The 23,077-nt window shown below is 42.9% G+C and overlaps 1 protein-coding gene and 1 long non-coding RNA gene across 17 annotated transcripts in view; one reads left to right on the top strand and one right to left on the bottom strand.

The window, feature by feature from the left end:
• Window positions 1–21,976, top strand: part of LOC126995532 (uncharacterized) — a 32,913-nt gene extending 10,937 nt beyond the window's left edge. The window contains exons 2-6 of the mRNA XM_050855167.1: window positions 10,127–10,222; window positions 15,004–15,151; window positions 17,660–17,793; window positions 20,757–20,909; window positions 21,370–21,976. Of these exons, the coding sequence (XP_050711124.1) occupies window positions 10,127–10,222; window positions 15,004–15,151; window positions 17,660–17,793; window positions 20,757–20,909; window positions 21,370–21,521 (683 nt within the window). The 3' untranslated portion in view covers window positions 21,522–21,976. The remainder of the gene's footprint in view (window positions 1–10,126; window positions 10,223–15,003; window positions 15,152–17,659; window positions 17,794–20,756; window positions 20,910–21,369) is intronic.
• On the bottom strand, window positions 15,159–17,653 carry LOC126995536 (uncharacterized). Of its 16 annotated transcripts, none has more exons than XR_007750416.1 (5): window positions 17,075–17,653; window positions 16,775–16,894; window positions 16,655–16,714; window positions 16,238–16,297; window positions 15,159–16,117 (listed from the first exon to the last, which is right to left on the bottom strand). It is a non-coding gene; the product is annotated as an uncharacterized LOC126995536 (long non-coding RNA). The 16 variants fall into 16 exon arrangements; XR_007750421.1 differs by lacking the exon at window positions 16,238–16,297 and adding an exon at window positions 16,418–16,477 and having other exon boundaries at window positions 16,655–16,684; XR_007750410.1 differs by lacking the exons at window positions 16,238–16,297; window positions 16,655–16,714 and adding an exon at window positions 16,418–16,507 and having other exon boundaries at window positions 16,745–16,894.
• Window positions 21,977–23,077: the final 1,101 nt, after the last annotated feature.

Genomic DNA, 23,077 nt, shown 5'->3' with positions numbered 1-23,077 from the left:
TGCCAAGTTATTGCTAGTCTCATAACACTACCCGTGGAAATGCCAAAACTCTACAAAAGGCTTATCAAACGTGGATGTGTCGGTCCCGACAGGTTTGAGAATAGAGGCCTTGAGAGGTTGCTTGGCCGGTCTCGGGTGCCCCACGCGCCTGGTTAACGTGGGCAGGATTGCGTAACTCCACGAACGTAAACTGAAAAATCCCTGAATGTTTGTGGTTTTGGGCCTTTCGTTCTGAGTACAAAACCATAAATTGTGTTTGGGTGTCTACCTAGTTCCTAACACGTCTGGTTCTCCTCGTAATTAGGACTAAATAAGAAGTACAGGTTTTATGAAAAGGCCTGGATGTTCATGTAAAATGTTTAAGGTTATATTCTCAACCTAAACATTTCGGTGCACAAGCTCGCATATTTAACGAGGCTTTCGTAGGAGTTTTTAGCATTTCTATGGGTAGTTTTATGACCCTTATGCAGTGCTGGCCACCGCTAACCGAAAAGCTAGCTTTGCTAACTGATAATCCACTTCGCTTCGCCTACGCTAAACCGCTAAAATGATAAAGAAATTAGTGGAAGCTAACGCTAACCGTTAACATTTTTGTGTACGGATTTACCTTCGGTTTAGTATTTTGGCTCTAAAACCCTTAAAAAGAGACCTAGTGACCTGAATTTTCAATATGTTATAGCTTAGACATAGAGCTGCCCAGAACGGTATAGCATGTTGAAATCAGATGATGATCAAACTGGGTGGCATGCGCTGGCTGTGTCCTTGACCTGTGACTTCAAGTTGTAAAGGCTCGCCGTCTGTCCGTTAATGATGGTCTTCTTGGGGTGGCACATGACGCACCGAAAGTACTAGACATTGGCGTTCGTCATATCTCTTGATCTTAGGACAAAGTACTTCTGGTGGGGCCACGGTTTCTGGAACTTCTGGGACTCCTGACTGTCAGCCTGAGTGTCGTCCGCCTCACCCACAGCTGCTGCTGGCTCCTTAACAGGTCAACATCCTCAGGCGGAACAAAAAAGTCTTCATTCGGGTCATCTTCCATGACGTCGATAACGATAAACAAGGCTGTCGACAGTAATGGATGCGGCGACTGCACGATGACAACGTCGCAGCTTAACTGAACAAAGAGCCCAACAAGCAACAACAAGAGAAGAGCAGGAAGCCTCCAGTTTATCCTAACTCCGTATATTTTTCCGAAGATTTCCCGCAGATTTACGCATTTTTTACTCTTTTCCATGACTGACCCTTTTTTTTATTATTTTAAGTTTACTTCTTGTCAGGTGGAAAATATCGAATTCTTGTTATTAAATCCCGAGTTCAAAGAGTTTGGAAATGGAAGATGCATTACCCTAAAACACCCAAAAGTTTCCCTAATAATTGTCCAATTACCCTACTTTAAGGCGTAATTTACCCGAAAGTGGAAGCCATGGAATTATTGCGCCATGTGGCTCAACTGGTGCTGTGTCTGCCCACAACGGACAAGAACAAACCTGTATGAATTTTTTGTAGACTTGAGTTAGCGGAGGAGGAACTTCATTTACCGGAAGCTAATTGGTCCGCTAACCGTTTCCAAAGATAGCGAAAACGCTAAACAGCTAACGTAAAAGTTAGCTTCGCGAATTAGCGGTTAGCGGATTAGCGGAACCGTGCCCACCACTGCCTTTCTGGTAGTTTGACCCTTCCGTCCATTGAATCTTAAAAAATACTGATTATAACCCGAATGAGCCCCGTTTTAGCCTTCAGAAACAGTTCATGTGAGAAGCGAAAGCGTCTGAGAATATCGACCTTAGTCTTTAGTCTAATTCGTAACATAAACTAGAGCTATCAAAGTATTTTTCTTTTACCTCACGGCCTATTGCGCCGGTAGGCTTCTTCCCGGTGGGGCCTGATGGTCGGCCCAGCCCGTTCTGGCGCAGGCGAGTGTTTGTGGTGGCGCCATCTTGCATTGGCTCATGCTGCCCTCCCGGAGCTCATCTTTAATCCTAGAATCTAGAGTTCGGGTTGATAGGTGGTCTTCTGGACAGCATGTGGGTGGGTGGTCTTAAGCCACTCGGCGGCGGCTGAAAAATCCCAGCTTGGTGGCACTGGGCGGGGATTGAACTCGCGTCCTCCTGAACGCGGCGCCGTCACTCTGCCGACTCAGCCACCGCCTCCAAAAATATAACCACGACGCAATTTTCACTCACACTCACTATTACACCACTTCACCAACATTGTATTTTATTTTGGTTGTATTAGTGTTTTCCTCAACCACACCACATTTACTTTTTGATGGATCCCCCGACCCATGATGTTTGCTTTGCTAATGAGTGACTGTACCCGACGCCCAAGGCCAAACACGCCCTCCCACACGCAGGTACGCAGTTGAGGTAATAGAGCCGTGCAGGAATGTGAGGTCAGCGTATAGCACCGTCAGCGTATACGAGTGTGTATCACTGAAGCATCAAGCGTGACCATGGGGAGATAATAGACAGTGACTCCGCGACGCAGTGATGTAGCACGATGTAGCGTGTGACAGTGTGACCGATGTAGCATTTAAACTGTGTCAGTGTAGAGGTTTGCAGATTCTTCTCATTGTAAGGGTTTTAGGAGCGACGAAACTCTTTTCATATCGGAGAAGCTCAAACCACAGACATTAATGACAGGAACACAAACACCGGAAGACAGCGTTCAGACTCGCGAGCTCACGGTCTACATCTAATGTGAAGAGACATGTTGATATTAAAAGTACATAAATAAACACAGATGTGAACTATGACACAATGATAAACATACATATGAAGATGATTATGAAAGCTTAGAATACATGTCACTGTGTTTATGGGGGGACGGTGGAGTGTGTGTGTGCGTGTGTGTTAATTTCCCGAGAGCCAGCCTTGTTGAGGCGGATACCTGCGTCCGGTTCGTGTTATTGTGACGAAAGAACAGGCGGGTGTGAAGGAAAAAAATCCAAGAAGAGAATATTAGAAGAGAGTTATTAGAAAGTAATACAAGGCTTCTACTTACTCAAAGGAAGAGTGCAAAGAACTTTCACTGGACGCAAATATTTAGGCGCGTGTGAAGGGAGGAGGGATGATGATGGCTTTATACACACACACACACACACACACACACACACTGGCTGAGGCCGACCGTCAGACTCCCATCAAGAAAGCCTACCGGCGCCATAGACCGAAACTAGAGAGAGAGAGAGAGAGAGAGAGAGAGAGAGAGAGAGAGAGAGAGAGAGAGAGAGAGAGAGAGATATTCTAAGAATGAAAGTTTGCTATGGTCAACTTTCTCTTTCATCGGCGTTTTATGTTGGTAATTTCCCTCCTTCCCTCTTTCCCTGAATGTCCTGCATCTTTTCTCTCCAACCATTTCCTCTTCTCATTATTATTTTTCATAATGCACGTCCTTCAACACTGTCCTAAGCCTAATTTTAACGTGATGACCTTCTGTTGATACTATTTGTTACTACTCCTAATACTATTACTATTTATATTACTACTTTATTTACGTGTCCGCTTATGGCACCGGTAGACTTTCTCGGAGGGGCCTGATGGTCAGCCCGAGCCCGTTGTGACGCAAGCAAGTGTTTATAGTGACGCCATCTTGTTGTCTCATGCTGCCCCCCGGAGCTCATCAATGACCCTTTCTTTTAAAGAGAGAATGATGGGTGCTCTTCTGGACAGCATGTGGGTAGACTTAGGCCACTCGGCAGTGACTGAATATCCTCTTTTACTTTTACTTTCGTTTACTCCTCGCAGGGAGCAATAAATGAGGTCTGATTCGTCAAGATTCAAAGGCTACTGAAGAAAATGTCTACGTTATTAGTTGATATACTTTCTTTTTTCATTTAGGTTTAGTTACCTTTCTTCTGTCGGCAGTTCGTGCACTCGTTTACTGCTGTGCGAGGGGGGATGGGGCTCCTCTGCCCCGTAATTTTGGTGTCTTCCCTCCACGTGCCCGTAAATTTCATGGTCGTGAAATGTCGGGGCAGGAGTCTTATTAGCACAAACATATACAAAAGAACACTTACAAAATTTTCTGGTGCAGAGTCAAACCAGGAAAATTTGGTAGGGGAACTTTGAACATAATTACTACCCTGAGAGCACCGAGGCCACGCACAGCTTATTTTTAATTATTTATTTATTATTTTTAATCAAGCAAATAGTAAGAAGAGGAAGGGGTTAGTGGAGAAGGTACAGGTGGGGAAGGAGAGACCGTCGGAGTGTACAGTTGTATGGTGTAGGTTCGTTAATTGTTCTGACGCATTTCAGCAGCTGTGTTACCTCGATTTTCAGGATTTTCTCTGTAACGAAGTGTTGGATCACTATTATACTTTGACACAGTTTATTTCACACCTTGCGCTAATTTCTGACTACATATAGAGGTAGAGGGAGAGGGGTTGGGGCGGGGGTTTAGGTTGAGGGAGGGAGAAGTAAATAGTGCTAGAGAAAAGGAGGGATGATGCAGGTGGGGGGAGAGAGGTGGGTTGGGTCTAGGGGTCGTATTTTAAAACATTTCGTCGCCCAAGTTCACATATTTGACATGGCTTTCGTAGGAGCAGTAGGCCTTTCCAGGGGTAGTTTTATGACCCTGGTGGTAGTCTGACCCTTCTTCTGTGCTATGAACCTTAAAAAACACATGAAAAACAGATTGATCCCCTCTTTGACCTTTAGAAATAGTTGTGAGAAGCGATGGTGACTCAAAATACGGCCCTAGGGATTGACTTAGTGATGATTGTGTCCGAGTACTGTCTCTGGATATCGGGATTTTCTTTTAACTGTCATGAGTATGTAGCTTACTCATACACATAGTCTGGTAATGCACTATGCAGTCAGAAATTAGCGCAAAGTGTGAAATAAACTGTGGCAAAGTATAATGGTGATCCAACACTTCGTTACCGAGAAAATCCAGAAAATCGAGGTAACACAGCTGCTGAAATGCGTAGTAGTAGTTGTTTATTAGGCACCTAGTATTTGTGTACCCCCACGCGCATGCTCTCCTCCCCAACACACACACTGACACACCAACTTTACTATTTCATGTAGCAGGAGATTCGCGACGCGGTTATGACATGTGATTCGTTGCCTTCACACATGACAGATTTTTTAACTGGCGCATTAGTATTTCTTGAGTTATGTGGTTATTCGGACTTTTCTACAGTGATGGGCACCGCTAACCGAAACGTTAGCTTCGCCAACTTGTAATCCACTAACTAAAAACTTACCTTCGCTTATACTAAACTGATAAACTGTTAAAGAAATTGGTGGAAGCTAACGCTAACCGCTAACCGCTAATTTTTTATATGGATTTAGCTTAGGGTTAGTAGTTTGGCTCTAATACCCTTAAAAGCAGACCTAGTAAACTGAAATTTTAATATGTTTTAGCTTAGACAAAAAGCTAGTTTACCTAATAATTGTCCAATTCCCCTACTTTATGGAGTAATTTACCCAAAAATGGAAGCCCTGTAATTAATGCGCCGTGTGGCTCAACTGGTGCTGTGTCTGGCCTTAACGGACAAGAACAAACCTGCGTTATTTTTTTTGTGAACTTAAAGTTAGCGTAGGAGGAACTACATTTAGCAGAAGTTAATTGGTTCGCTAACTTTTTACAAAGTTAGCGAAAACGGTAATCAGCTAACGAAAAAGTCGGCTTCGCTAATTAGCGGTTAGCAGATTAGCGGAACCGTGCCCGCCACTGCTATTCTATTCTATTTTGGGGACGGAGTTAACTAGAATTGGCGGATTTCTGAGTTAGGTCGACATATTACAGTCGAAGTCGTACAAATTGATACTAAATAAAAACAGCATAAGCAACTGGCCATGCCTTGAAAAACGGTTCAAAAAGACACATCAGACACTATTGTTGATGGAGACTATATGTAGTTATAGGCTAATACGACGTTATAGGCGACATTCCCACGTTCAGGATATTTGTTTGCTTGTCGTGGGCAAGTGCAACTAAAAGCAAATAAATCTGTCTGTTAATGCTCAATTATACCTTTTGGTCGTGAGCTAATGAGACTCAGATCATGTCATCAGTTGTTAATTGGCGGCGGGAAAAACAGAGAGAACTTCCCCATAAATTCTGCCCCTCAGGAAACGCATTCTTCTTCTTCTTGGGGTTGCTTTTTACCTTGAACGTTTCCCGGATGTCTCTCTCTCTCTCTCTCTCTCTCTCTCTCTCTCTCTCTCTCTCTCTCTATCTCTCTATCTCTATCTATCTCTCTATCTATCTCTCTATATCTCTATCTCTCATAAAAAAATATCCCTCGTCAATTATTCCAAGATCAAATCCATTTTCTTTGATAACCCATCGTTGACAAAGCTTGCCCCAACACAAAATTACAAGCTAAAACTGGTTTGTATTTCCCTCACATACTGACACGGGGAATACCCTTAACCTGTCCTTTTACCTTGCGGTCGTCTGTTGATACAAAAAAAAAAATAGTATGTTTTGATTCTTTTTATAGGAGCAGCGAGTAGCGGGCTTTTATTTTATTATAGTTTCCTTTTTTTTGTGCCCTTGAGCTGTCTCCTTTGTTGTAAAAAAAAAAAAAAACGTTCACCCACTACTATTACCGAAGGAAGATAGGTAGCACATTATCCAGTTATAACCAAAGGAAGATTAATAAAAAAGGAATCGGTCATGACTGAGGGAAATCGTGTGTGTGTTTATGAAAGGGGCAAAAAACATTCCTTCAGGGGACTCCTCTCCTATACGTGCCCTTCCCCGAGGCTGTATGTCATGACGTGCAACAAACGGGTGATTTAGGAGTGTTACACACACACACACACACACACACACACACACACACACAGCCCCTATCACGCTCAAACACTCACCCAGCGTTGCCAAATTATCGTACTTAAAACATCGCGATTATCAGTTCCAGGCCCCGAAACTTGCCTACCCACACAGATAACGAAATTCCAGTTAAAGTTATCGTTTAAATCATTACTCACTGGTGTCTTTTTGCGAAAGCTGTACGTCAGAAACCGGAAAATACGATGTGCTGAGTGTCTGTGTACGATAATTTGGTAACGCTGCACCCACCCCAAATATGAACTCTCCAACCTCCCTCCCCACACACACATAAACAAACAAACAACAAATCGCAGAGGAGCCACTTTGTACTCTCCGGTGTAGCAGTACCAAGCGTAGGAGCAGAAAATGTGTAGGTCAGCCCCAGGGTCAGCCAATCACCGGCTCCAACACGATATTCAAGGTCAGACCGCCGCCGCTGGGAACTCGAGGAAGCGGAAGATCAGTGAAGAGGAGGAGGAGGAGGGATTAAGAGGAGGTTGAAGAGGAAGAGGGGGAGATAAAAATAAAAGCCTTGCGAGTTCGAATGCTTTGGTCTCGTGGTTGCATATTTTTTTTATTCAGCTTGTCTCTTTTTGTTTTGAGATGTTTGTGCGAATACTAGTACCCCCTCCCGCCCCTTCTCTCTCTCTCTCTCTCTCTCTCTCTCTCTCTCTCTCTCTCTCTCTCTCTCTCTCTCTCTCTCTCTCTCTCTCTCTCTCTCTCTCTCTCTCTCTCTCTCTCTGTCTCTCTCTGTCTGTCTCTGTCTGTCTCTCTCTGTCTCTCTCTCTGTCTCTCTCTCTGTCTCTCTGTCTCTCTCTCTGAGGCAGGAAGTCTCGATAGAGGGGGGGGAATCAGGAACGGGATGAAGGAGGAGACTAACCAAAAAACTTTAATTAAGAACATAAGAACGTAGGAGTCTGCAGTAGGCCTGTACAAGGCAGCTCCTTTGAACCTAAGCTCCCGTGTATCTAACCCCACCTAATATCGCTGTCCATGAATTTATCTAATCTAATTTTGAATGTGACAATTGTATTGGCACTCACCACATGACTGCTAAGCCTATTCCACTCATCCACAACCCTGTTAGTAAACCAATTTTTGCCTATGTCCCTGTTGAATCTGAATTTATCCAGTTCAAACCCATTACTTCGTGTCCTACCCGGTTCTCTTACCAACAAAACCTTATGAAAATTTTTTTTTTTTTTTTTTTTTTTTTTTTTTTTTGCACAGGAAGGCGCAAGTCTTATCAGTGTTGCCAAGAGGAAGAGATGCAATGGTAGTGAATCTTTAGTACATAAATAAATACATCACATTTGCAAGAACATCTATATATTCTTTTTTTTTTTTTTAGTTTTAGTAGTAGAAAATAAACACATCACATTTGCAAGAACATCTATATATTCTTTTTTTTTTTTTTTTTTAGTTTTAGTAGTAAAAATTAAACACATCACATTTGCAAGAACATCTATACATTAATTTTTTTTATAGTTTTAGTAGTACATAAATAAACACATCACATTTGCAAGAACATCTATACATTTTTTTTATTTTTTATGAAAGGTAACCACTGTCCCTCTCCTCTTAGTTGTCATACGGATATAAGAAATGGAAAAATGATAGACATATTAGCCAGTTCTTTTCCGTATATAGTTATAATGCGGACCTCCTTACAGCACGCTTTCAAAAGGAAGTAAAATAAAAAAAGTTAGTCCTGCCAGTCATACCTATCCTCTTATTACCCAACACCCGGCGACCATGAGACCCCAAAACGGCAATCTTGATCACATTATCTGGAGCTACACTTCACTTTGATAGTCACTTCCAGGCAGGAAGTATTATTCTAAAGGCCACGTCTCCAGGCATTATTTTCTGTTTCCAAGGATTCTCCCATGCCACTGTGATTTAGGATTATTTTGTTAGTCGATCATTTGTAAGCTTCATCCCCTTGTTTAAGAATTTCGTCTCAATTTCGAAGTTGATATGAGAGTTGGTAGGATTTTTCTCCTTTTGCTTATCTCTACTGCGTGAAAAAAAATGGTTATGGAATCAATGACAACCAAACTACTGACTACTATCGCTGTGTCTGTGTCTGTGTCTGTCTCTGTGTCTCTGTGTCTGTTTCTGTGTCTCTGTCTGTGTATCTCTCTCTCTCTCTCTCTCTCTCTCTCTCTCTCTCTCTCTCTCTCTCTCTCTCTCTCTCTCTCTCTCTCTCTCTCATCAAATAAGTCTGGAAATTTTTCAGTTCTGTTTTCTTACTTCTCCTTATCCCTTTTTCCGGGGTGCACGGCGTAACCTTTCTCAGTATTTAAAACTTCCCAGCATCCGCCTGAGAGGAAAAAGAGGATAGGTTCAAGGATGAGAAGATGTAAGAAAAATAAAACATGAACAATGAGCATGACTACCTTGAACGTCTTATCTTTAATTAAGCAAAAACAAAGAAAAATATATATTGTCCGTCATGTTTTTCTCATTCTTGCTTCCTAAATCTATATTTCATTTGCATAAACCTTTGCTTATCTTGAAGGTCACCACGACGCACTATAAAACGTATTCACACCACATGTACTACAACACTAACGTGCTCATTCCCACTGCACTATACTAATAAGATGTACAACGTAGTGCCAACATGTACACACCACACCTACCATACACATCCATTCACATTTCCGACACCCTTATGACACCACATTACATAACACTGGTCATACACTTTTATTAAAAACGTAAACCACTTAACACAACTCAAGAAGAAAATAATTATAAATGTATCAACATAAGGAGTCTACAAGAGGCCGGTATAGGCCTATACAAGTCAGCTCCTGTAAACCTTACCCCACTTTATTTCCCTGTCCATGAATTTGTCTAAACTTTTCTTGAAGGCATCACCGAATTGTCACTTAAAATATGGCTGCCAAACTTTTTCCACTCATCTATCACTCTGTTGGTAAACTAATTCTTGCCTGTGTGTGTTGAATCTCGCTGTATCCAACTCGCCCATTACTACGTGTCTTACCGGGCTTTCTTACCTTCAGAACCTTATTAGCATTGCTAATAATGTTATAATAATAAGCTAATAAGCGTAACACACAGATGGGCACGTTTTATGCTGCAATCCTGCAGGTGTTAGAGTTGTTTGTCCTTTTGTCCTATGCCTGTTACCGACTCGGCCAGTGTCTTTTTTACCAAACAAAACCTTCAGATCATAAATGTAAATCATACCCACGTATTATTGTTATCTTTAATCATGTAGTTATATAAGTGTTCATGTATCTGCCTCGCCACGCCCTACCACCTGGATGCAGGACTAACAGGTGTGTCTTCCCAACAGCCCAGCAACTCCGGAAATGCCGCGTGGACAACAAGGAGAAGCTCAACTCTTGCCTCAACCAGACCCTTCATGACCTGCGACCTTTCCTGCCCACCGGTGAGTTGTGTTGCGACAAGCGTCTTCCTTCTTGGCCACGTCCTCATCTTTCTTATTGCTCTTACCTATTTCCTCTAACGACGATACGGTAATCATCTTCCTGCTCGTTCTCGTCTTTCTCGCTGCTGTCTTCCTCTAACAATATTAGTAACCTCTTTATTGTTGTCCCCTTCCTCGTCTGTCTCACTGCTCTTGTCCCTTTCCGTTGATGGTGCTCGTAACGGTCTTCATTTTCGTCCCCGTCATCGTCTTTATTAATGCTCCTTTTCCTCATTAGATCCTAGTGGTTATCTTTATTTTCGCCCCCGTCCTCATTTTTCATTGCCCTTGTCCTTTTCCTTTTTAGATACTGGTAATTATCATCTTTTTCGTCCCCGTCATCGTCTTTATTAATGCTCCTTTTCCTCATTAGATGCTAGTGGTTATCTTCATTTTCGCCCCCGTCCTTATTTTTCATTGCCCTTGTCCTTTTCCTTTTTAGATATTGGTAATTATCTTCATTTTCGTCCCCGTCATCGTCTTTAGTACTGCTTCTTTTCCTCATTAGATGCTAGTGGTTATCTTCATTTTCGCCCTCGTCCTCATTTTTCATTGCCCTTGTCCTTTTCCTCTTTAGTTATTGGTAATTATCTTCTTTTTCGTCCCCGTCATCGTCTTTATTAATGCTCCTTTTCCTCATTAGATGCTGGTAGTTATCTTCATTTTCGCCCTCGTCCTCATTTTTCATTGCCCTTGTCCTTTTCCGCTTTAGTTATTGGTAATTATCTTCTTTTTCGTCCCCATCTTCGTCTTTTCGCTGCTTTCCCCCTTCATGATGCTGCTAAAAAGTCTCTTCCTCCTTTTCGACGTCATTGTTCTTGTGTTTTTTTCCGCCCTCACGATGCTGTTTATTATAATCCTTCAGTAATCTTTTTAGACATTTTCGTTTCATGGCTCCTTTTTATTACTTCATTTCTCTCACAATGTTGCTGATATCTTGGCTCTCATCTCCGCCCTCCTCCGTCATAACTTTCTTTTCCTTTGTGATGTTGCTGTTCATTGTCTTGGTTCTCGTCCCCAGCCTCATTCTTGTCATGACTTTCTTTTCCTCGCGTGATGTTGCTGTTCATTGTCTTGGTTCTCGTCCCCAGCCTCTTTCTTGTCATGACTTTCTTTTCCTCGCGTGATGTTGCTGTTCATTGTCTTGGTTCTCGTCCCCAGCCTCTTTCTTGTCATGACTTTCTTTTCCTCTTGTGATGTTGCTGTTCATTGTCTTGGTTCTCGTCCCCAGCCTCTTTCTTGTCATGACTTTCTTTTCCTCTTCTGATGTTGCTGTTCATTGTCTTGGTTCTCGTCCCCAGCCTCTTTCTTGTCATGACTTTCTTTTCCTTTCGTGATGTTGCTGTTCATTGTCTTGGTTCTCGTCCCCAGCCTCTTTCTTGTCATGACTTTCTTTTCCTCGCGTGATGTTGCTGTTCATTGTCTTGGTTCTCGTCCCCAGCCTCTTTCTTGTCATGACTTTCTTTTCCTCGCGTGATGTTGTTGTTCATTGTCTTGGTTCTCGTCCCCAGCCTCTTTCTTGTCATGACTTTCTTTTCCTCTTCTGATGTTGCTGTTCATTGTCTTGGTTCTCGTCCCCAGCCTCTTTCTTGTCATGACTTTCTTTTCCTTTCGTGATGTTGCTGTTCATTGTCTTGGTTCTCGTCCCCAGCCTCTTTCTTGTCATGACTTTCTTTTCCTTTCGTGATGTTGCTGTTCATTGTCTTGGTTCTCGTCCCCAGCCTCTTTCTTGTCATGACTTTCTTTTCCTCTTGTGATGTTGCTGTTCATTGTCTTGGTTCTCGTCCCCAGCCTCTTTCTTGTCATGACTTTCTTTTCCTCTCGTGATGTTGCTGTTCATTGTCTTGGTTCTCGTCCCCAGCCTCTTTCTTGTCATGACTTTCTTTTCCTCTTCTGATGTTGCTGTTCATTGTCTTGGTTCTCGTCCCCAGCCTCTTTCTTGTCATGACTTTCTTTTCCTTTCGTGATGTTGCTGTTCATTGTCTTGGTTCTCGTCCCCAGCCTCTTTCTTGTCATGACTTTCTTTTCCTTTCGTGATGTTGCTGTTCATTGTCTTGGTTCTCGTCCCCAGCCTCTTTCTTATGACTTTCTTTTCCTCTTGTGATGTTTGAGCTATACTTTTATTCTCATCCTTTCTCTCGTCCTGACCATCACTTTGGTTCCTTTTCTCTCTCGGGATATTACTGTTTCTTGTCTTGATTATCATCCCTTTCCTCCTGTCATGGTTCGTGTCTCTTTCCTGTCTAGCGGTGTACAGTATCAAGGACAGTATTCTCAGACACTTCCGCCCTCACTTCAGCAACTTCCTAACCCTGTAGCAGCGACGGGCCACAAATGCTTTGATATATATTATGAAATGGTTTGTGTGAGGGGTAATTTTTTCTCATTTTTCTCGCTTAGAGGGACCATTAAGAAACAAGATCCCGACTGCCACCGGGTTAAGTCCGAGAATGAGATTAACCAAGTTCTCAAGAGTATTTTTTTTTCTTTTTTTTACTTTCATGGTACATAAGCTTTGTCAAACTACCATCAGGGTCATACAATTACCCATGATCCATTCTCGCCCTCGTTTCTGCCATGACCAATGTTTTTTCCCGTTCACACACACACACACACACACACACACACACACGCGCACATACTATATTGCTGGAAAATATTCATTCATATCTCCGTTGTTCCTTACTGGTTCTGGTTTCCCCTTACGATGTTGCTGACGTCTGTAGTCTTGTCTCCATCCTCGTCTCCGACCAGACAAATGCAAACTATTAAGATTCACCAGAGCGCACAACCACATCCATCACACATACTCTCCACTATTCAGATTTAGAATCAGTTCACACACACAAGTATCTTGGTATCCATCTCTCAACTAACTTGAAATTCAACACTCACATAGACCACATCAGTGCCACAGCCAACAGAACACTGGGGCTCCTCAGGAGGAATTTACATAACTGCACACCTGACATTAAACACGTATTGCTTATGACACACTTGTGAGACCAACACTGGAATACTGCTCCACGGTGTGGGATCCTCACACACACACATAGAAACATTGATAGGTTAGAACAAATCAACACCAAGGCGGCTAGGTTCATTACAAACAATTACACTCGAACGCCTGGAATCACAACACGGATCAAACAACAGATAAACATGGAACCTCTTCACATACGCAGACAAGCACACAGACTTACACTTATGTACTAGATCACAAACACTCGCATTGACATTGACCCACAAACATACATACATAACGCAAACAGTCAACGTACTCGTAACACACACATCCATAAATACCAAACATATCATACTAACACTGACGCATACAAGCACTCATACTTTCCACGCACCATACGTGACTGGAACAACCTCCCTCAACAGATTTTAGACTGCGGTACAATACTCATTCAAAAAACAAATACATACTCACTTGTCACCAACACACCAACACTAACAATTACACTTACTTCACTTCCCTCCCCTGCACACCCGGCTCCTCCGTGCCCCCAACAGCCAACACAAATATGCATGTTATGCACCTATACAGGTGCCCTGCGCATCATTAATCCAGATCCAGGTCTCTGCCGTTCTTTCCCGCGCTTGATGATGACAGTCTTCATCCTTGCCCGCCTTCAGTTTTGTCATGACTTGTTATTTTCTTCCTACCCTTCTTTTTTGTTGTCTCTTTATAAGAAACTTTGAGCTTAAACTTCGAGTGAGCCGGGTACTGAATTAAATACCTGGTTCACGTCTGGTTCGAGTCGTTACTGTTTTATTTCAATTCTAGCTGTATTTGTTCATTGAGTCAATCGGTTATTTTATATTTCTATTTAGGATCAGTTTCTTAAAAGTCAATCCAACCTTCAGTTCAGTATTAAGAAAAGTCATAAATAGTAAAAATAAGGTTCACATGGTTGGTTTTACATTTTTTTTTCGAGAAACTTGCCAACGTCATGCAAGTACCGACATTCTGTGACATTTTAAACCTTTTCCGAAAAGTTACATTGTCACTGTTATCATGCAGCAAGTTTCACATCCTCTCGTCTCTTTTCCTCCAAAACAACAATATTTGTCGCCTCTCCTCACCATTAGTCTACACAACGCTGGTTTTAGTTGGTCATTGCTTATTGTCAGTCGTCGACAAAAACATGCCAGCCTGTTAGAAGTGCTTGGTCATCGTTCAGATTAAATCAACAAACACAAGCTGCTCCTCTTGCATCAGTGTCATGTACCCCTTGGTCTGCATGCAATGTACACAAAGGACCTTTCCATTGCTTCTGCTCAAATAAGCCTCCACCAATGAATGATTTTTTGGGTATTATTATTTTGTCCAATATTTCTACTAAAATAACCTGTATATTTTTAGTCCCGGCTCGTCTTTGACTCTGGTTAATAGGTTATGTTCGCAAACTTTTCACTAAAATCAGATAAGCGTTTAATGGGTCATTTAGTTGATATGGGTTGACGTGGCGTCCTATTAGCCGCCTTCCATCCTCTGTATTTCCTCCTTCCCCTGACTTCATCTTTTTCAGGAGGGAAGTATCAAGTCTTCTCATTATAACTAAAATTGATAACTTATTTGGCATCTTCCCCACCTTTTCTTTACGAATAATGATCCCTCTGCATTTTTTTAACTTTTGTCCAAGCCTGCCTCCCTTAATCATGAAATAAAAAGGTTGTTGGTGCCGAAAATGGCTATCAAATAGTGCCTAATACCCCGTCCCTGCCCCCAGGCATCCCCGAGCTGTCCCTGCCGCCGCTCGAGCCCATGCAAATCCCCTCCATTGAGTTCCGCCAAGGCCAGGGCGCTGTCACCATCAAGTCCACCTTCACCCAAGTCAAGGTCACCGGCCTCTCCAACTACAGCACCACCTCCATCAAGTGAGTCAGAATGAGAGAGTAAAGGAACGAAAGTGTGAGAGTACAGTAAGTCTGTCTGTCAAAGCGTTAGCTACTTAGTCCATCATTCATTGCAGCTTATTCAACCACTAAACCAACCATCCGGAAAATAAACTGCTTATCCAAGAAACATGAGCCAGTCAATCACACCAGAAATCTATGGGGCATTCGTGGTGCAGTGGTTAACACACTCGGCTCACAACCGAGAGAGCCCGGGTTCGATTCCCGGGCGGAGTGGAAAAATTTGGGCGGCTTTTCCGATACCTTACGCCCCTGTGCACCCAGCAGTGAATGGGTGCCAGGCATTTATCGGGGGTTGTGTCCCGTCTCCTGGGATCTGTTCCCTTCTCCTATAATTCCTTCCCCTTCTGTCTCTCTCCGGCATATGACCACAGATGTTGCGCCGACTAAACGAAACTTTCCAAACTGTCCCAGAAATCTATGAACTATTTAACTAAGCAATGGATATGCTTGGAACCTGTGTACCCACTAACGGAAGAAAAAATATTGGTCAGTATCATTGACCAACCAACCTCCATGGCACGCAAAGCTATTATTGGCCAGTCCTACAACAATCTCTAATATCATCAAATGTCCCAGCTAGAAAATATCAAATGAACAAATAATAGATAAATAAAATAGTCCGTCTCATATGACCATAAACATGTGTGTGTGTCTAACTACCTCATCGCCACCTTCTTTCTCGGCCATTTTTCATAATTTTTCTCGCCCCTCTTTTCATCGTCCCCTTTCTCTCTTTCCTACCTTCATCGCCTCCTCACTGTCTTTCCTTACTTATCACCTTTAATTCCCTTCCTTCATCGCCACCTTATTTCTCACCCCTTCCTTCATCGCCACCTTATTTCTCACCCCTTCCTTCATCGCCACCTTATTTCTCACCCCTTCCTTCATCGCCACCTTATTTCTCACCCCTTCCTTCATCGCCACCTTATTTCTCACCCCTTCCTTCATCACCACCTTATTTCTCACCCCTTCCTTCATCACCACCTTATTTCTCACCCCTTCCTTCACCGCCACCTTATTTCTCACCCCTTCCTTCATCACCACCTTATCTCTCACCCCTTCCTTCACCGCCACCTTATTTCTCGCCCCTTCCTTCATCGCCACCTTATTTCTCGCCCCTTCCTTCATTGCCACCTTATTTCTCGCCCCTTCCTTCATTGCCACCTTATTTCTCGCCCCTTCCTTCATTGCCACCTTATTCCTCACCCCTTCCTTCATCGCCACCTTATTTCTCACCCCTTCCTTCATCGCCACCTTATTTCTCGCCCCTTCCTTCATCGCCACCTTATTTCTCACCCCTTCCTTCATCGCCACCTTATTTCTCGCCCCTTCCTTCATTGCCACCTTATTTCTCGCCCCTTCCTTCACCGCCACCTTATTTCTCACCCCTTCCTTCATCGCCACCTTATTTCTCACCTTCCTTCATCATACCTTATTCCTCACCCCATCCTTCATCGCCACCTTATTTCTCGCCCCTTCCTTCATCGCCACCTTATTTCTCGCCCCTTCCTTCATCGCCACCTTATTTCTCAACTATTCCTTCATCGCCACCTTATTTCTCACCCCTTCCTTCATCGCCACCTTATTTCTCACCCCTTCCTTCATCGCCACCTTATTTCTCGCCCCTTCCTTCACCGCCACCTTATTTCTCACCCCTTCCTTCATCGCCACCTTATTTCTCACCCCTTCCTTCATCGCCACCTTATTTCTCGCCCCTTCCTTCATCGCCACCTTATTTCTCACCCCTTCCTTCAACGCCACCTTATTTCTCACCCCTTCCTTCATCACCACCTTATCTCTCACCCCTTCCTTCACCGCCACCTTATTTCTCACCCCTTCCTTCATCGCCACCTTATTTCTCGACCCTTCCTTCATCGCCACCTTATTTCTCACCCCTTCCTTCATCGCCACCTTATTTCTCACCCCTTCCTTCACCGCCACCTTATTTCTCACCCCTTCCTTCACCGCCACCTTATTTCTCACCCCTTCCTTCATCGCCACCTTATTTCTCACCCCTTCCTTCATCGCCACCTTATTTCTCACCCCTTCCTTCACCGCCACCTTATTTCTCACCCCTTCCTTCATCGCCACCTTATTTCTCACCCCTTCCTTCACCGCCACCTTATTTCTCACCCCTTACTCCATCTCTGTCGTCTTTCTCGTCTCATTTTTTTTTTTCATCGCTTCCTTTTCTCTCTCCTCCCTTTATCGCCACCTTTTTTTTCTCTCTCCTTTCTTCATTACCACCCTTTTCACCCCTCCTTACCACTCCTTCCCTTTTAATCATAACCCACCTCGACTTTTTTTCGCTTCCTATAGTAAGATCATAAGAAGTCTGCAAGAGGTTCGTAGGTTTATAACAAGGCAGCCCCTGTAAATCCAACCCCACCTAATCTCACAATACATGAATTTATCTAACTCTGTCTGTACCCATCCCACCACTTAACTTCTTTCCTTCCGCTCCAGCGCCGATCCCGTGCAGCAGGTGCTTACAGTGGGTCTCCACGTCCCCGAGATGATGATAACTGGCTTGTACAAGCTCGACGGGCGGCTCTTCCTCTTCCCCGTGCGTGGTTCCGGAGACTTCTGGGCCAACTTCAGTGAGTGTCGTGGCGCTGCTGCTGCTGCTGCTGTTGTTGTATTGGAGGTAGTGCTAGTGTAGTAATGGTGGAGGTATAATAATGGGATGGTGGGTCGATAGGTGTAGGACGAGGGGTAGTAGTGGTAGTAATGGGAGTACTGATGTTGGTAGAAGTAATGGTAGTTGAGGTGAAGTACAAAGGATAATAATACTTTTACAGATACTTACAGAAGACCTCCTTACGCCTGTGACTCCAGATCTACATTAACAACTTGTGGCAGTGTGTGGTGGATTATTTGTGCCTTGTAATTATATTTCAAATCTAGATTAGCCCAGAATTTATCTAGTCTGGCCTCAAACGGAGTCACTGAGGTTGCTGCCACCACCCACTCAGGCAGTTGATTCCAGTTGTTTACCACTCTACTTGGGAAAGCATACTTTCTCACATCCAACCGTGATCTTGACTTAAAAGGTTTCAGTGAATTCCCCCAGTGAGTATCTTGTAGGCCTCAATTAGATCTCCACGTGCTCTTCTATATGCCAGTGTCGGTAGTCTCAGCTTCCTCAGTCTCTTCGTAGGTAAGTCCTTTAAGTTCAGGTACCATCCTAGTAGCCCTTCGCTGAACGTTTTCCACCATTTCAATGTCTTTTACCTAGTAAGGACTCCATACTTGATTGGCGTATTCAATAATGTGGTCTTACTAATGCTTTAAACAAGGATTTAAATATTTCAGCATCCAATGCAACAAAGGTTCTTATGATTAATCCCACTAAATTATTGGTTTTATTCACTTTTTCTGCTAAATGGTCAGCACAACCTATGTATTTCAAGGCCCGCGACATATCGTTTTATTGCAATAGCGTCTAAACTAGGTTTCTGACTGACACGGCATTAAAACATATTGTGTTTCAGAGACCGACGTAATTAGGAAAAATATAACCAAATATCTACTCTGCTTCATTAGGGTAGTTGTCTTAGAGACATGCCAGCAAAATCTGATAGAAAGGCGAGTCATCAAAAAGGCAAATGGCAACTGGGGCACTGGGAGCGGGCTGCTGAGGTGTGTCTACCATGACGTATGGCCGTCACGTGTACTCTTGCCACGCCCACCAGTCCTTGACTACTATTATAAATAATGTAAAACGTGTACTGAAATATATTGCTCTGTGATGGAGTTTAAGGATATTGAACCGTGCTTGTGTAAGAATGAATTCATATTCGACCTCAGTTGAGGCAATTACCCTAATACAATTAATTAACAGGGCACCGTACCCTGCTACCTGGCCATTGATTTATCTAAGCATAGTATCTTATAATGTTATATATATATATATATATATATATATATATATATATATATATATATATATATATATATATATATATATATATGTATATATAATATTGTTGTTTTAGGGTAGTTATGATACTATTGGGATAATGAAACCTGCTGCATTTATAATAGACATTTTCTTGGATTATGCGGATTCTTGGAGGAGCATATACATGCGCTATGAAGTCGCCTGACTGAGGAGTGGATGGAGGTGATGGGATGCTCATAATTCATTATGAACAGTTATTGCATTGTACATTAATTGCAGCCCATAGTGGCTGAGCATTGTTACAATAACAGCGATATGACCATGCCTGGCAAAGTCAGTACCCATACAGTAAATAGGAATGTAACACGTGCACCAGGCAACGATCGCTCACAACTCCGACTACCATCCAACCCCAAAGGCCAGTTGATGCTCAGGTGGCAGGGTACGGTGCCCTGTTAATTAATTGTATTAGGGTAATAGCCTCAACTGAGGTCGAATATCAATTCATTCCTACACAAGCACGGTTCAATATCCTTAAACTCCATCACAGAGCAATATATTTCAGTACACGTTTTACATTATTTATAATAGTAGTCAAGGACTGGTGGGCGTGGCAAGAGTACACGTCACGGCCATACGTCATGGTAGACACACCTCAGCAGCCCGCTCCCAGTGCCCTAGTTGCCATTTGCCTTTTTTATGACACTCCTTTCTGTCAGATTTTGCTGGCATGTGTCTAAGACAACTACCTTAATGAAGCAGAGTAGATACTTGGTTATATTTTTCATAATTACGTCGGTGTCTGAAACACAATGTGTTTTAATGCCGTGTCAGTCAGAAACCTAGTTTAGACGCTATTGCAATAAAACGATATGTCGCGGGCCTTGAAATACATAGTAGTTGAAGTTGAGGACGGTGGATAGTAGTGGTAGGAACAGGAGTACTGGTGCCGGTAGAAGTAGTAGAAGTAGTAGTAGTTGAAGCAGTACTGGTGGAGGTGTTACGAGGAAAAATTCAGTAGTGTGGCGGCGAGTTTCGAAGCATACTATATCGTACTTAATGAGTGGCGTCTCTGTACGCTATTTAATTCCTGTAATATAGATCTCAGATTTTTAGCTCGGTACAATGTACATAATAAGTTACTAGGGTATTCCACCTGCACTGTTTTACTATGGAGGCTACAGTTAATTGTGAGAAGTTGAGACGAGGAAATAATCTAAAGACGCTTACCAGAACCCTTCAATCTCAAGGAAACAATTGTATAAAAGTGGTATGGGGAAGTTTGTTACTATAGTCACCTTACACTAAACTGACTCGGAAGCCATAACTGTGGCAGCTGATGAATTGAATGAAAGGAGGTTAGTTAATGTTTTTTTTTGTTTTTTCAAAGGGGGACATCAGGGTTAGGAGTTATGTTGTTACCTGGGAGCGAGGGTGAGGGAAGGGGCGGGTCTTCTGGATCAATTTAGTGAACAAAGACTTTAGTTGATGGTCATACCATTCAACAACTCTACAGCAGTCTTCAGGTGTTTGTTAGTTTATTGGTTTTCAGAATATTTATTTGTACACCTAAGCACCATTTACCCTCATTTCCTAGACCACCATGATCACCCCCGTAACATCACCCCTCACCCCTAACCTCCACCACTCTGCCAACAGAGGGCGTGGACGCGACGGGCACCAGCCAGCTGAGTGTGGAGACGCAGGCTGACGGGTCTGACAGGCTGCGCGTCACCAACACCGACATAGACTTCACTATTGAGCACCTCAGGATGCACCTCAGCGACCTCTTCAACGGCGACCCACTCCTCGGTGCGTGGTGCCAGATTTTTTTTTCTTTCTTTCGGATCACTTTTCTCTCCTGTATGCTAACAGTGTATTTGTATGATTTTCATTCTTACCTTTCGTTCATTCACTACTTAATTCTTAGCTAGGAATAGTGTAGATTAGAATCCACCGAAAAGCCTCTAATGAGTGAAGCCTACATTTTTCGTATTTCTGAATCAAAACTTCAGAATGCCTCATCACCATTTCATATGTATTCAGATAACTAATTTTATTAGTGAGGATGCATCATGCACTTACCCTTTCGTGTTCTAAGTGCATTGTCCGACCCCCCCTTCTGTTTGGTCTGCCTATTTTATCATAAGGGAAAATATAGCATGTCTCTCACACTTCTCTTTCCTCACTTTCTTTTACTGACCTGTATCCTACCCCTCTTTTTATTTCATTTAACCTTATGTTCACGAAAACATCAACATCTCCGCCACAGGTCGCGCCGTGAACCGCTTCATCAACGACAACGGGCGGGAAATCCTGCGGGAGGTGAAGCCGCAAGTGGTGGTCAGGCTGAACGACATGGTGCAAAAGGTGATGAACGACGCTCTCTCGCAGCTGCCTGTCAGCGCCTTCCTCGTCGCCTAATCACCTTCGCCCCACGTCCTTGAGCCGCCCGTCGGCTCTTGCCTCCCTCAGGATGGCTCACCGGACCTCAGTCGCCTACGAATGAATGACACCAAACTATGGTTGTAGAATTTTCTCTCCAGGATAGATGTCAATGGTGTACGTCTCCCAGCACCGAGAGGAGGCACTTGTCACTCGTCACTGCCGGATGACCGTCTGTCATCTCGCGGGTGCGTGGCTGCCTGTCTCGCCCTTATTAATAAACAGCATTCGTGCAATGTGGTGCGGTGAACAGTGACCATTACACCAAAGAGGTTCTCAGCCTGTTTTCTATTGTCTTTTTGATATTTTTGGATACCAAACAAAATGCTTTGATATTTTTGAATACCATACAAAATGCGAGTCACTTTTTAAACACTACGGTTGTTCTGTTGTTTTATCTATACAAAGCAAGCTAATAGTAAATATGGAGTGCGTTTGTTTGTTTGTTCACTGTTAATCCTGTAACTCCTTAGCCGAGCCACATGATCATCACATTAACGGTCTCCAGCAGCCTGCAACTTTTAGGCTCTAGATGCCGAGGCTTCACGGCCTACCCGGCTCCCAAAAACTTCGAGGAACAACTCTTTAGTCTGTTTGTTATTGTATAAAATGTCAAAAATGTATTTAGGATATCTTCAGGAGACACATTTCAGCGGGCATTTCTCTTAAAAGAAATTAATAGGCAACAGAACAAACCTCCATCTTTGTTTTACATAGGAGTTCGTTACCAGTAGGCTGGCACAAGCCTTTGTAACGAACAATGTACACGCTAAGCAAGAACATTCATTCCACTAGGTGTTCTTTTTGTGTTTGTGTGTGTGTGTGTGTGTGTGTGTGTGTGTGTGTGTGTGTACGCGTTCATATTTAACGTCCTTTTAGTGTTTTAAACATACAAAGATCCACACCTTGCCTTGATGAATCAGAATGATTTGTAGAAAAAATAACCCAGTCTAGGATTTTCTAGTCTAGGATTTTTTTTTTTTTTGTCATCGGTCTACACCTATTTTAGTTATATTTTTATCCTACATTTTCTTTATTCCACACTGTAAGTGTGTGTACTGTCTGTACGTAGAAAGACTGTCTCGACCAACATAATAAAACCGACCGTAACAAGTGTTGTATTATAAACAAATACATCTTAAGTTTGTTTCAGGAGTAAGCAGATTAGAAAATAAAAGTGCCTCCACTTTCCTAAGGATTCATGCCAGCTTTTTTTATGAAAGAGGCTTTTTCATAGCACTATAGGTGTAAGCTAGGGTAAAAAGTACTAAATTAGGCTGTTGCTTTTGTAGGTGAAAGTATACAGGCGAATCCTGTCTGTACAGTGTTTAAGGAAGCCAGCTGTCTGATGAAAAGATTAAAGAAAACTTTCCCGTATGAAATGGGGACGGCTGCTAGTAGTGTAGTACATTTAGGCAGTCCAAAATCTCTTGACAAGTGTAAACGACGAATTTTCGTGATGGAATACAAATCCCACACATTACTGAAGATTTTGCAGATAAGTAGTAGTAATAATGATTAATAATAATAATGAT

The sequence above is a fragment of the Eriocheir sinensis genome, chromosome 1 (genome assembly GCF_024679095.1).
Source record: "Eriocheir sinensis breed Jianghai 21 chromosome 1, ASM2467909v1, whole genome shotgun sequence".
Classification (NCBI taxonomy): domain Eukaryota; kingdom Metazoa; phylum Arthropoda; class Malacostraca; order Decapoda; family Varunidae; genus Eriocheir; species Eriocheir sinensis.
Note: the sequence above shows the minus strand (reverse complement) of the source record. Positions and strands in the feature narration are given on the sequence as shown.